The 14,073-nt window shown below is 43.9% G+C and overlaps 2 protein-coding genes across 3 annotated transcripts in view; one reads left to right on the top strand and one right to left on the bottom strand.

Annotated features, from left to right (window-relative positions):
* Positions 1-6,024: 6,024 nt before the first annotated feature.
* On the bottom strand, positions 6,025-11,842 carry LOC142493449 (thiosulfate sulfurtransferase/rhodanese-like domain-containing protein 3). Its single transcript, XM_075597520.1, has 4 exons — positions 11,708-11,842; positions 9,092-9,265; positions 8,315-8,474; positions 6,025-6,274 (listed from the first exon to the last, which is right to left on the bottom strand). The coding sequence occupies exons 1-4, from the start codon at positions 11,808-11,810 to the stop codon at positions 6,208-6,210; spliced, it is 504 nt and encodes a 167-aa protein (XP_075453635.1). The 5' UTR covers positions 11,811-11,842; the 3' UTR covers positions 6,025-6,207.
* Positions 11,843-12,462: 620 nt separating this feature from the next.
* USP45 (ubiquitin specific peptidase 45) overlaps positions 12,463-14,073 on the top strand; it is a 109,660-nt gene continuing 108,049 nt past the window's right edge. Inside the window, exon 1 of one of the 2 annotated variants that reach the window (XM_075597514.1) lies at positions 12,463-12,675. The gene's annotated coding sequence lies outside the window, so the exon portion shown is untranslated. Of the gene's footprint in view, positions 12,676-12,706; positions 13,250-14,073 lie in introns of those variants that run through there. The other variant, XM_075597515.1, reaches the window with a different exon arrangement.

The raw sequence follows: 14,073 nt of genomic DNA, 5'->3' as shown, positions 1-14,073 counted from the left end.
CTAAACATATATACCCTCCGCGTGCGTCCAATCCACCGCGTGGAGTGAACTCCCGTTGAAAGGTCTCACTTTTAGAGTCTCTGATTGATTGATTGATATATATATCAATCAATCAATCAGTCAATGTCTGGGTCTGGCGCCATCAGGGCTAAGGGGAAGCATCCCTATCTGGGTTCTTCCTTATAACACTACAATCTGGCAGGGTCAGGACCTAGTGGGGGTATCTGGCCTAGTCCGGGAGCCACTTACACCCGGACACTACCTACTCCCTCTGCGTCCCTGCTCCGACTGGTGTGGTCTCCCTCAAGCGCGCTAAATCTATCTGCTAGCCTGCCGAGATTCTCAGAGCACTATTGGCTGTCCTGCAACGTGGTTAGCAGCCCCTGGGGCTGCTGGGACATGTAGTACCCTTGCGGAGCCTGCCTCTAATGGCTGCCACACTGCCTCTATTGCACATGCGCACGGCACCCACTGCGCCTGTACGATAATCAAAATGGCAGCCCCCGCTAGCCGGGTGCGCCGCGGAGCTCCGGTCGCCACACTACCTCTAACGCAGCACTCCCCACTGCCTGCCGGGTCCGCCCACAGCCTCGGCAACACCCAGGTAGCTCTACAGCCATCTCCCCACCCCACGAACCAGGCGGTAAGGGAACCTGGCTACATGTATATAAAATGTTATAAAACACAGACACTAGGAGTGCTATTTATGAATTTGCCATTCTTTTGCACTTTTTACAAGGTAAGTCACTATCTCTCCGTGTTCTGTGGCCAGGATTTTTTGTTGTTTCTGCTCCGCGCGTGTCCAAAGGACTGTTGCAGAGATGTCGGTAAGCCAGCTACTTTCTGGATTTTCGACTCTGCCTTGCGTGATGACATCACACACCGATTCACAGCTGACTGTCCGGGTCATCTCTGTGCTGTCCAGGCCTCCCAGCACTCTCCCAAGTCTTCGACAACTGACCACCCGCAAAGACAAATCTGGAACTAATCACCCTACGCGTTTCATGAATAAACTTTGCTTCCTCTTTGGTATAATGTCTCAGAAGGGGTGTACTCCCTTATAAAGAGACCATTATATTATGCTAATTGGAAACTTTCATTGGTAATTGATCCATAATTTCTTAATATTAATCATGATGCTCCATCCCTCCAATTAAATTGGTGATTACCTAATATTTTAATTGCTTATCTTTTATTTGCAGTGAGTCACTCAGTGGATATAATGTTGATCATAACCAATATCAAGTTATAATTCATCCAAATACACAAAGGGGCTAATTGGACAACCATCAATTTCAGTAATATGTAAAATTGTCAGACATAATGATATGGGGGATGATTGGTTAAAAAATGTGTGCAATAACACCAATTTATGGAACATTTTTTAGGCTTATCAGGGATATATTTTACTTAGAAAATAGGACGGATCCTTTTAGGATTAGCTAAAAACTGACCATATTATAAATATTGATAGATGTGTAATTACATGCATTGACATATTCTTTGAGGACTTAACTGTCATGGTAGACCAGGTCTTACCAACAAATTAATACCGGGATTCTGGACTGAGCAGTACAAGGCGGGTAAAATAAATTGTAATTTATTTCCTTTTAAGACAAACACACAATACTTCACAATTACACTCAATAAATACTTACTGGGATGGGGAAACAATAAAATGCCCACAGAACGAAACAAAGTCTCTGGGCAAGCATGCAAGTGGGTGCGCGATGTGAGCTGTGCGACAGTCCTTGGCTAGGGGCACAACTTGCCAGCCCTATATCTCCGCCGAAAGGAAAGAATTCGTAATGTCCTTAAAGGATTCGTTCGGGAATCCCCATCTCAAACGAATTCTGGAAGAGGGGTGCAATTCTTCGTTACGGTGTAGTTAACTCCTCACACTCCGGAACCGCTGACGCTAGAACTTGGACGTTTCTTGGTTGATCTTAGGTGAATCTGACTAGGAGGGTGCTGCAAGCATTCTTATAGGGTTAAGGGTCCTATTCCTAACATGCACACCCAATCCTCTCGTGGGAACAACTTTTTCCACCTATCCCCGACTTGCCAGGAGTTCATAGAATGGGCAGAAGTTGCTTCCCGGTCTACTAAGGGCATGCGTTAACCTCACACCTGAGCTACTTAGCATAACGGGCCCAACCTCTTACCTGGCAACAGTAAGTCTGGGGTTTGGCTACCAAGTGTGAAGTGCCTATACTTCACACCGGTATCTGGTACTTAACAATATCCAGGCCACCCTAACACCTACGGTCTCTGAGGCTTTTCAACTCCGGACTTCTCTAGACACTGGGGCACTGACTTAGCAGGTTGCCCTTTGAAGTACGGAGATGAAAAATCCCTCAGCTCATTCATCCATAACATATGGGCATTTTAATGGATTCATTGCCAGACCGGCAGGAAAGGGTTTCTTGCCTTTGCATTTAAAACAACATTGGCATACAGTATATATATATATATATATATATATATATATATATATATATATATATATATATATATATATATATATATATATATGTTCTGTAGGTGCAACAAATATAACATTTATATGTATGGTCATGGTTTCTTTTTACCTAGCTGCACTCCAAAAATTAGAGTGCTAGCTCTTTCCTTGCGCAAGTTATCCACTTAATTGAAGGGGCTCTGTGATGTGGGTTGCGGTTTGACCTATAATCGGTCTGGGTTAAAAGCCGGCATACAATGTATCTGTGCTGGCTTTGATCGGTAACCGCAGACGCACGCCACCAATTCACCTTAAGTGGATAACGAGACGGCAGGATACCATGTATCAAGCAGGCACTTCAGCTAAACCGCAGACCACCTATTCAATTGACTTTGCGTTTTCAATGTCTGTGGTCTGGAAACTGATATGCAGCTACTTACTCGCAGGCACACTTCTTCAATGTAGTGCTTGGCACACCGCTAGAAGCTCCCTCTTGTGTCGCAAATACAGTTAGCACATTTGTCATTCATTCATTTAACTGCAGCTAGCTTCTGAGCTGCAAAACAGGGACAATAAAGGTGGTGTAGGGGAAAACATGGTATTATGGTGTCAATACATTTTAACCCCCTCTGTCCCAACACGGTTTAGGGTTAACCAGCCGGGCATAATACCTTTATTATTGGCCTGGTTAACCCTCTCACCGCCACATTAACCTAGATCTAAATCTAGGTTAAGACCCAGGGGAGACAGAGTTTTCAACTGGTATATTCAGTATGCCTCCCTCCTGGAGACCTGTACTATCCTGTTTCCCCCCTGCCAGTTTTGCTTAGGGCATTCGATGCCAATACATTTTAAGCCTTTAGGATCCAGGTTGTGTAAAAGTCTAAAGTGGTTGGACGCACTATGTATCTGTAAGCCTTTCTTAATGTTATAAATGTGTTCTCCCAGTCTCCACCTGATCTGTCTACTAGTTCTGCCTACGCATTGGAGTCCACATGGGCACTGCAATAGGTACACTATGAAACTGCTATTGCAATTTATAAAAGATTCTATTGTATATTCCATGCTCGTTATATTTGATTTTCATTTGTTACTGTTCATGCTAAATTTACAACCATTACATTTAGAACAAACATGGTAACCTTGTAATCCTTTCAACCAGCTTGTTTTCGATTTGTCTTTACTCAGACAGCTAGGTGCTAGAGCTGGTTTTAAATTGGGCGCCCTCCTAAAGATTACCTGGGGGTTACTTGGAAGAAAAGTTTTCAATTGTTCATCTTTTAACAGTATAGTCCAATGTTTTTTTACGATCCGTCTAATTTCAGGTGCAAAGGGACCAAATGTTTGATTTATATATCAATATACAAATTCGTTAGAAAATGAATTTTAAAAAATTCTCAAAGATGCGGTAAGCTGATCAGTAATGAATATAAGGAATACTATAAATAATGTCAGCCCTACACCAATTAACAATGGTGGTCCAGCAGACAATGCACCTTACTCTCAGTTCAAAGTACGATCAGCTTTCTATCCTAGGTTTCGTAAAGGGAATTTCATAGAAACCTTCTCTAAAATGGTCATTGAGGACCTGGAAAAGGAAACAGAAATTTTCAAAATGTAAAAAGAACAATCTTACCAAACGAGAGAGAGAGTATTAAAAGTCTGTAATCAAATAAAGAAATAGTCATCAAAATGGCAGACAAGGGAGGGTGGAATAGTTGCATGGACCACTCATATTACACCACAGAAGCAAATAGGTTGCTACAGGATGGAAATACATATCAGAAATTAAAAAGTAATCCTACTAATGAATCTGTTAAAAAGCGGGATGGATAGTCGAATATTGACAAAAAAGGAATATGAATTTCTAGATTCAAGGGATCCAAGGATACCGGTATTTTATACCTAAAATACATAAAAGTATTACAAATCAAGTCGCAAGCCAGGGAGGTGAGCAGGCAGGGTTGAGGGGGCGCAGAATCAAAACTTTGCGCACCCCTGTCCTAAAACATAATTATTTTTGCTTTAAAGGGATTATTTTCTTTAAGTCTGTGGAATGGCGATGGACACCAGGTTCACACCAAGTTATGGAAACATCTTTATGGGGATGTGGGAGGACCTCCAGATTTGGTCAAACAACCCATATGGCGGGAGCCTGGTACTCTGGCGCCGTTTCATAGACTTGGAGAGAATATATCCTGCTGCACTGTAGAATCTGGCATAAATACATTATTCACCTACCTCAGATAATTGAATTATTTTTTATTTTGTAATATTTTTTTCTTTTCAGTGGCTGAAGGTCTTCTTACATTTCTGTGTGGGGGGTATGGGAGGATGAAACTCATTCGGATTTCTTATGGAAAGAAAACGCACAACCCATGTTGCAAGAAGAACGGAAAAGCACATGGAGTCAGAGGTTGTACAAATGCAGGGATTACAAACACTACAAGTTTAAATGATTGTTTTAGAAAGAAGTCTGGGTTGCTGATGAGCAGCACTTGCATGGATTTCCCCTTCTCTCTGGCAGACAGAGAGACATCTTCTAAGACAGGGGTGCTCAACCCCAGTCCTAAAGGTTCCCTTCCCCCCATAGGTCACGTTTTCTGGATATCCCTGCTTTAGCACAGGTCGCTCAAATCAGTCCCAGGTTGAGCAGAAGTGGCTCAGACTTTGACTGCGCCTCTGCACCTGACCTATTTTGGGGGTGGGGCGCTTGAGGACTGGCGTTGAACACCCCTGCTCTATGGGAATACATTATAGGTTGACAAGAAGTAATATTTTAAAACTAAAGCCATGCTAAGTAGAGTGAAAATTCCATTTATTTGTGGTTGCAATGTTATAAAACCACAGCAACATATGGTCGCTAACAGGCAATGATTATTTGTAATGTTTGAATTAACCTGTAGGAGGTTTTTTTTAAAATGAGAGCATTGGGACAAATTTGATATTCTTTGTTTACCAGCCACTTTTTGTAAATACTTTTACATTTCGAGTTCACTCCATACCATTTTTTGCTCATTATTTGCATGTCATGAATTACACACTGGTTACAATAGACTCCAGAGCCACTATAAGTAACCTCTTCTATTTTCATATAAAAGCAATACAGGAAAAGAGCGAGTTATGTGTGCGCCTAGGAAAGATGCTGGTGTTAGTGAAGATACAGAACACACAATGTGCAATGCAACAATGAGACATAACCTATATTTCACTAAGAAAAAATAATCCGCACAATAATATTAATGTTTTACAACACAAAGCATCCCAAGTTTAAAAATTGGCAAGCCCTACTTGAAAGGCACTGCCAGAAACAAAAGTGGAGATCTTTCTGAAGAGGAAAGAGGTACCACCCCCATACATGGCCGTGCTGGCCCAGAACATCTTTCTCCTATGAATGAAGCTGTAACATTAAGCCTACATGCAGGGAAGGTTTTGGCAACAATTTAATACACAGCCATATTGCCGATTTACCATTTCCAGCATTGTAGAGAATTGATTCGGCTAACACGACAGATCAATCCCAATAGTCTCACTCCTTGATAGAGCAATGAGAGGCACATGCAGTCATTTTACTCAATTTATTAAATAAGTATCACAATATTCTATCGACAGTGACCGCTGTCTCGTTATAGTGTGCACTGTACAAATAAAATAATACAACAAGGTACAAAATATCACTCTTAGTAAATCTTATAGTAATGAAGTGCTTCTTGGTAACGGCGGGACTGAAAAGTCAGAGCAAAAGGTCACCGCTTTTTATCTGGAAATTCATGCGCTGTCCAGTCCTGAAAACCACCAGAGTAATCTTGAACTCTAAATAAGAAAATGACATAAGAAACAAACAAAAAAAAAAAGAAGTCAGGATGATGTTTGCAAGATTAGATCTGAAGAAAAGGTCTTTTAACATGTTATTTCAATGTAACAATGTTGTCCAAAGACAGCCAGGTTTTGACGTAAGTATACATGATATCATATTGTTGATAGCAAAGATGTGTCCCAGGCACAGCAGGTAGAGTGCAGTTCCTGGCGAAGCTTTACATTTAGCCATGGGACAGGTAACAAAAACGGCACACAGAGTAAAAACTGGGAGGCCAGTGGCATGAACAATAAAAGCACAAGAAATGGACTTAAATGACTAAAACCAACTTCACTGCCATTATTTAGATACACTTAAGATTTGGTGTTTGTAAATGATTTCTTCTTAGTTCTTATGGTAAAACTATGAACATGTTTCTGTTGATCTGGCATATCCTATTAAGCCGTGGTGGAGCCCCAAGGGCAATCAAACAGTACTATTAATGAATCAGCTTACGGGAATACGGCAATCTGTGGGAACAATATACTATGAAGAAACGGAGAACTGTGTCAGGGTCGCCTAGACCTCCTGCCTAGCCATAGCTTCTTTGTCCACTGGGTGTGCTGCTGCCTTCTATTTCCTCTGGGTTCCTCTGTCTGCCTGTCTTCTTGTTGCTCCTGTCTCTGTCCTTTATAGCTCTGCTTCCTGTCTGTTGCTTTTGCCTTTGCTTCAAGTCAGACTCCTATGCACATGCCTGTCTTTGATTCCTGATCTGTTCCTGTACCTGTACCTGTATTTGTAGTCTGTTCACAGTAAAGGCCCTTGCTAGTAATCTGGCTTGTCCCTGTTTGTTTCTTGCTCCCCGGTCTCAGTCCCTGCTCCCCGTTCTCAGTCCCTGCTCCCGGACCTGTCCTGCCCCGCCTGTCCTGTTCCAGTCTCCTCGTTACCGACCTCTGCTTGTTACCTGACTTCGCTACCTGCCGCCTGCCTCGGACCCCTGCTTGTTACCTGACTTCGCTATCTGCCGCCTGCCTCGGACCCCTGCTTGTGACCCCTACTACGCTCGTGCTGTTCCGGCCACCGAGATCCTACCCGCCACAGGAGTCTCCCGTGACAAACTGAGAACAAGTGCAAAACCCCATGAGAGGACCCTGGAGTAGGGGAACTTGGTAAAGATTAACGCTTTTACATTTTGTAGTCTGTCCATACTAGGATCTTACGTGCAAACAAAACAACTAGTGGTCATTTACGCCTTGGAAGTAAGACAGCTCTGCTGTAAATTATTTGTGTCATGCAGGTGTCAGACAATAAATATTGTTTGACTTTGTACTCACAAACCATTGTAATGCACTAACCCAAACATACAGAAAAAAATGAAAACATGCTACTGTTTTGCTGCTGGGAATTACCTGGTTACAAATTAAGCAATAATCTTCATACTAAAATAATGTGAAACTTCCCTCTGGTTCCTCCTATGGACCAAATGGACGTGCAGTTTTAACTGCTGGATACACTCCAATTAAGAAACTAATCCAAATGCTCCCATCAAAAAGGTAATAACTGTAACGCTTGCGCTGCCCACGCGCAAGACAGGACCCCGGTACTGAGGTGGGGAAGTATTGAACCACGCACCCACAGCAGCGGCAGCGTGTCTGGCAGGCGGATTGTCAGCGTAGCCGGGTCCGGGTTGGAGAGAGTGGGTTAGTCCAGATACTTTCCGAGGTCTTGGGTTGGAGAGATTAGAATGGTCAAAGTCCGTATAGCTGTGGTCTGGGGTTGGAGAGGTCAGAATAGTGGTAGTCCGTGTATCCGTGGTCAGGGTTGGAGAAATCAGCAGAGTCGAGGGTAAGCTGGGGTCAGTATCCACATATATATCTATATATATGTAGATATATATAAAAAAAACTGGAATTATGAAAAGTGATTTAGATCATCACAGGGATTTTAGTGCAGACCACAAAAAAAGCAACATCAATACATAATCATCATATTCATAATGTTTCATTATTTCTACAAACGGATAGGGAATTAATTAGTCGGCTAAATCAATTACTTACCTACTGTAACCTAAAGAAATTGCTGTGCCCATAGCTCTCCGGCTCCGAACCCCAGCCAGGCAGGAGAAGACCAGATTGTCGGATTTTACTGGCATTTGCGTTTGATATTTCTCTTCAAAATCTTTAGGGCTCATCTGCAGGGCTGGTACAATATCACCCTCTACATGAACAAGAACTAGGTTTACGTGTGATGGTATCCAGCATACAGCAATCACCTAAGCACTATGCAAATAATTAAAAAAAGGTGTCATGTTCATTTCAAAATATATATTTACCAGATTGTACAGTAGTGTCCTGCAAGGGCAGAAATAGGGGGAACTGAAGTATGAAGGAGTCACAATAAAGAAGGGAGAAAGATGGCAGGAATACATGCCAGACTACAAAACCTTAAAGGTGGAAAACAGGAAAAATTAGTTGAGATTAAAAAGGGGAATCAGGGAGAGGGAGAGTGACCGTGATAAAATACAAGGAGAATACAATGAAAGAACAGACTAATGAAAGGCAACTACTAAAATAAGGCTTTAAAATCGCTCTCCGGGAATTGCACCTTTGAAGGACAGCAAGTTCATACTAAAATAACCCAGAGGGGACAATAGCATCTTGCGCGTGTGTGTTTTAGGAAGCATCGACTTATGAATGCGTTCCTCAGGTTAGTTTGGGATCTGGTATTCCTTATATTGATTATAAGAAGCATTCGCAGTATCTGGCAAAGGGAATTAATAAAAAGTAACCTTCATCTCGACCTTGGAAAAAGCCTTCTTTCCTCGCACCACTTACGCGGGATGTTTATTGCCCCAGGAATAGCACCATATTGTTTGACTTCCCATAGCTCCCGCACATCAATAAGAACAACGCTCCTTTCCTTCAGCAGGCCTTTCAGCTCTTCGTATTTGATAATTTGGATAGGATTGGTTGAAAAATGATGGAACACATGCGATCTGGGGCTCAGAACTACAAAAAAACAAGGTAAATGTTAGATTACAGTTGTGATACAGAAATCAAAACAAAAACAGTACTAATTAATGCAACCTGTAAATAGTGCACTCATTACTGCAGCGTTCAAAAAAAGGGGGAACACTCACAAATCACAGCCTCAAACTAAAGTGCATGTATACACAGTATAGTTTAATGATACTACATACTACAGAGCAAAATGTTAATAGGCAAATAAAACGGGGGGAGGAAAAAAGCGCAAGGATTACCAGATTTTATTTTTGCTGCCACTTTACCACCACAAATTAATAATTGTGTTGCTACATTTTTGGGATCAGAATGTGAGGTGTGTGTGTAAATGCATGAGCTTAATTGCATATTTCAAAATCTCCCCTTTTAGCAATTAAGACTGAATCATAGTACAACTGACGCAATGTTGTTCAAATTCAACTGTGGCATTGAAATCAATTATTATTAAAACTAGGCCTGGTTGGAAAACACTGCAGTGCCTTCTGGTTGTGTTACCCACAAATTGAGGAAAGAATAGAAATAGATGGACATACAGCAGGGACAGCATCATGGGGATACCTTCATTAGGATTAGCACGATTGTGTATGGTAATTATCAGTCTTCCTTATTTATTCATCTATGATCTTATTTTTTAGCAAAGAAATATTTGAAAACAATTGTTACCTTTATTGTAAAACCTATGAAAATGAGCTGCACGAGTATATCTTATTATTTTTTTTCAATAGTTTTATGTGACCCCACAAGCAGAGCTAGAACGTTTATACACATTAGCATAATAGTACAAACAATTCCATGAAAAATACATCAGATCATTAAAGAGGGCATGTATTAGTGATTATGTTTAGCGTGATACCACTTTGCTAGTCAATGCAGCAAAATCTTTGCAAGGACTAACTGGCCCCTTTTCGAGAGGAAGTTTTAGATCCTTGTGTCCTGCACAAGAGAGATGCCCTTAAAATGTGTCTGTATAAGGCTACGCTTATAGTGCCGGAATCCATTTTTACATGGAACCCAAATAAGCAAATGCTCTGTTGTTCACACAGCTTTTAAGCACGGGTTCAATGTACAGTAAAAATGGATTTCAAGCAAAAGGTGACACATTGTGTGCTCATTTGCATGTCATTTCCCAGAATCCGTTGCTGCAGTGTATGCTAGGTGATAATGGTTGAAAGGCAGGGTTGCAGACCAGTCTAATAAGACGCGAATGTGCTCACAAGTGATATTCTTTATTGCCTAGATATAAATAAAATCAACAAAAAAAATACACTTGTGGCATACACAAGATTGCTACATTTATGTCAATCATTTTTGGGTGGTGTGCAGGTTATGGGGAGGGGGTGGTGGTGTGGAGGTTATGGGGAGGGGGTGGTGGTGTGGAGGTTATGGGGAGGGGGAGGTGGTGTGCAGGTTATGGGGAGGGGGTAGTGGTGTGCAGGTTATGGGGAGGGGGTGGTGGTGTGGAGGTTATGGGGAGGGGGTGGTGGTGTGGAGGTTATGGGGAGGGGGTGGTGGTGTGGAGGTTATGGGGAGTGGTGTGGAGGTTATGGGGAGGGGGAGTGGTGTGGAGGTTATGGGGAGGGGGAGTGGTGTGGAGGTTATGGGGAGGGGTGGTGGTGTGGAGGTTATGGGGAGGGGGTGGTGGTGTGCAGGTTATGGGGAGGGGGTGGTGGTGTGGAGGTTATGGGGAGGGGGTGGTGGTGTGCAGGTTATGGGGAGGGGGTGGTGGTGTGGAGGTTATGGGGAGGGGTGGTGGTGTGGAGGTTATGGGGAGTGGTGTGGAGGTTATGGGGAAGGGGTGGTGGTGTGCAGGTTATGGGGAGGGGGTGGTGGTGTGGAGGTTATGGGGAGTGGTGTGGAGGTTATGGGGAGGGGGTGGTGGTGTGCAGGTTATGGGGAGGGGGAGGTGGTGTGCAGGTTATGGGGAGGGGGTGGTGGTGTGGAGGTTATGGGGAGGGGTGGTGGTGTGGAGGTTATGGGGAGGGGGTGGTGGTGTGCAGGTTATGGGGAGGGGGTGGTGGTGTGGAGGTTATGGGGAGGGGTGGTGGTGTGGAGGTTATGGGGAGGGGGTGGTGGTGTGCAGGTTATGGGGAGGGGGTGGTGGTGTGCAGGTTATGGGGAGGGGGTGGTGGTGTGCAGGTTATGGGGAGGGGGTGGTGGTGTGGAGGTTATGGGGAGGGGGTGGTGGTGTGCAGGTTATGGGGAGGGGGTGGTGGTGTGCAGGTTATGGGGAGGGGGTGGTGGTGTGCAGGTTATGGGGAGGGGGTGGTGGTGTGGAGGTTATGGGGAGTGGTGTGGAGGGGTGGTGGTGTGGAGGTTATGGGGAGGGGGTGGTGGTGTGGAGGTTATGGGGAGGGGGTGGTGGTGTGGAGGTTATGGGGAGTGGTGTGGAGGTTATGGGGAGGGGGTGGTGTGGGCAGGTTTCCTTCTCACCCCTGCTCCTGATGAGGAGTCCCGGGCAGTGTCCTGTGTATGTGACTCGCGGAGCGCACACTGATCCCACAGACACACACAGGCGGCTCAGCCAGGCGGACATACTGCGGCCCGCTGACACCTCTGCAATGTCCCCTTACCACTCACACAGGCGGAAACATGCAGTGCAGTGACACCACACCCCGGAAATCACAATACCGGGAGAAGTCCAACCCTCACCAGAGAAGTGACATTTACAGGATGTGAATTAATAAAACAAACAAAAAAACGCATCATGTTAAATGTCTGGCGTCCGAGGAACACGTCAATGACACAACACTGGAGATATCACTGCTTCTAATGAGAGACCTCCCACCTGTGCTTGCCAGGGCGTGTTACAGTTGTGTTATCACACACACGATTGGTAGAACAGCAGCCATAGTACTGGCTATGTACCTGCTTTAATAGATTATACATGTAAAAGTTAATACAAAAAAGCACAAGTTATTGGCATACATACAAGCCCCAAATCAACATCTCTATACAGGAGAAACCGCAGGGTTGTCGTGAAGTTATATATATATTAGTTTTGTTTTTTTGGACCTTCACGGTTATTCTTTAAGTGCCATTAAGACCACACAAAACAGTGAGATTTATGTGCACACCAAAAAGAAATAAATATTAGTGTGAACGAGGCAGGCGGTTTGGATGATCTCTATATTACACAACACTCACTGGGCCAAGGAGCCAAAAGCAAAGTGACTAAATAGAGCCAGCGTTAAGGGGTTTGACACCCGACGGCTTCCGTAGCTGTCTCTTGTTGCTGCAGCAGGAGGCACTTCCCCGGAACACGTGGGTCAGAGGTGCACAGTGAGTGACATACACCCCGTACAGCGTCCTACAGCTGCTGCAGGGTCCGGAGGGAGCAGGACCGCTACATTAGTGTGACCTGGAGATCCAGCCGCTTTGTCTCCGGTATAGCGCAGCAGGTATGAGAAGCTCCGAGCGGTGGCTGCTCCCCCCCCGCACCCAATTTACCTCGGTTATTTACCCTGTCAGTGAGAGGAGCTGGCAATGCATTGCCCTCTATGCACGTAGTCGTGGGGCCCGATCTTAAAGTGGGCTAGGGTAGCTTCTTTATTCTGCAACTGGATTGCAAACCCCGGTGTCATCGATAGGAAAATCAAAGATGTCAACCTCCAAGGGCTGAAATCCGTGAGATTGAAGAGTTCTGGGCCACACACATGTTACTGGAGAAAAACAAAATAATGATTTGATGGAAGTGAATGGGATTGCTCGTGCTAAACATCAACGAGTCTGACTCCAAATCAGTGAGAGCTCACAGGTCTGCAAAATGTCCCTAACTCCGGAGGGTAAATGGACCTGTGATGTTGTCAGGTTATCCAGCTCCTGGCTGGACAGGATCGCCCACCCAGGTGTACTCTGGTCCTTTTCAGTGCAGCATGATGCATGTAATCACATTAATATACTCTGCATGTAGAATTGGATTTGTGGGGTTCATTCAATCAATAACCTGTAGCACTCAGGAAAAAAAATGAAAAGGTAATGCTCACCAATAAATATCTTTATGATGCAGGGTGATGGATACAAAAACAAATGCACAACGTTTCGGAATTAACCTTTGTCGGGTAGAGAAAGCAGGTAATTCAGAATCAGAATTCAGAAAAGGAAACGACTCTTGGGTTTAGTGTTCTAATAATACTTCTTGCATTCACAATACTGCCTGTGGGTGCAGCCAATGTTTACACTCCTGAATAAACTAAGCAGTACAAGCAGACACTTCTGTATAAACAAATCTCTAAAGGGAAAAAAAAAAAAGTCAGCAACATATTTTAAAGGTGTCCTAAGTGTATATTCAGGCCTTGTGACATATGATGTACTGTACATCAGGGCTCTTCAGCTGGTGGCCTGCGGCTAAGGGTCTTGATGTTTCTCTGCTCATTTCATACTAGTTGTTTAGGCAGCGAGGTGCAGGTTTTCACCCTGACTCACTTATAAATTCTAATATATAAGGTACAGACGGTATAAATGCTTGTAAAATGTTGAAATTGCACTTTTACGTCTGTTTAATGGAACTTAAAGTAAATTACAATAATCTTGTGGCCCTCCTACTCCTAAATGCTTGCTGACCTGGCCCCTTTGGAGAAGTAGTTGAAGAGCCCTGCTGTATGTCATGCTATTTTTACTTGTCTAGTTGGGAGAGGTTATGATAGTAATCATAACGAAAGCAGAGCCCCTTCCCCTTTCGTTCACGTCACTGGGGGCTGGTAAGCGATCCGGGAATATTGGTGTCACTACAACGTTATTGCAGTGAATTTTTTATTTTCCCGCTAAGGGCAGGTTGGAGCTCAGACTGTGCAATGGCA

This window comes from Ascaphus truei, chromosome 4 (genome assembly GCF_040206685.1).
Source record: "Ascaphus truei isolate aAscTru1 chromosome 4, aAscTru1.hap1, whole genome shotgun sequence".
Taxonomy (NCBI): domain Eukaryota; kingdom Metazoa; phylum Chordata; class Amphibia; order Anura; family Ascaphidae; genus Ascaphus; species Ascaphus truei.
Note: the sequence above shows the minus strand (reverse complement) of the source record. Positions and strands in the feature narration are given on the sequence as shown.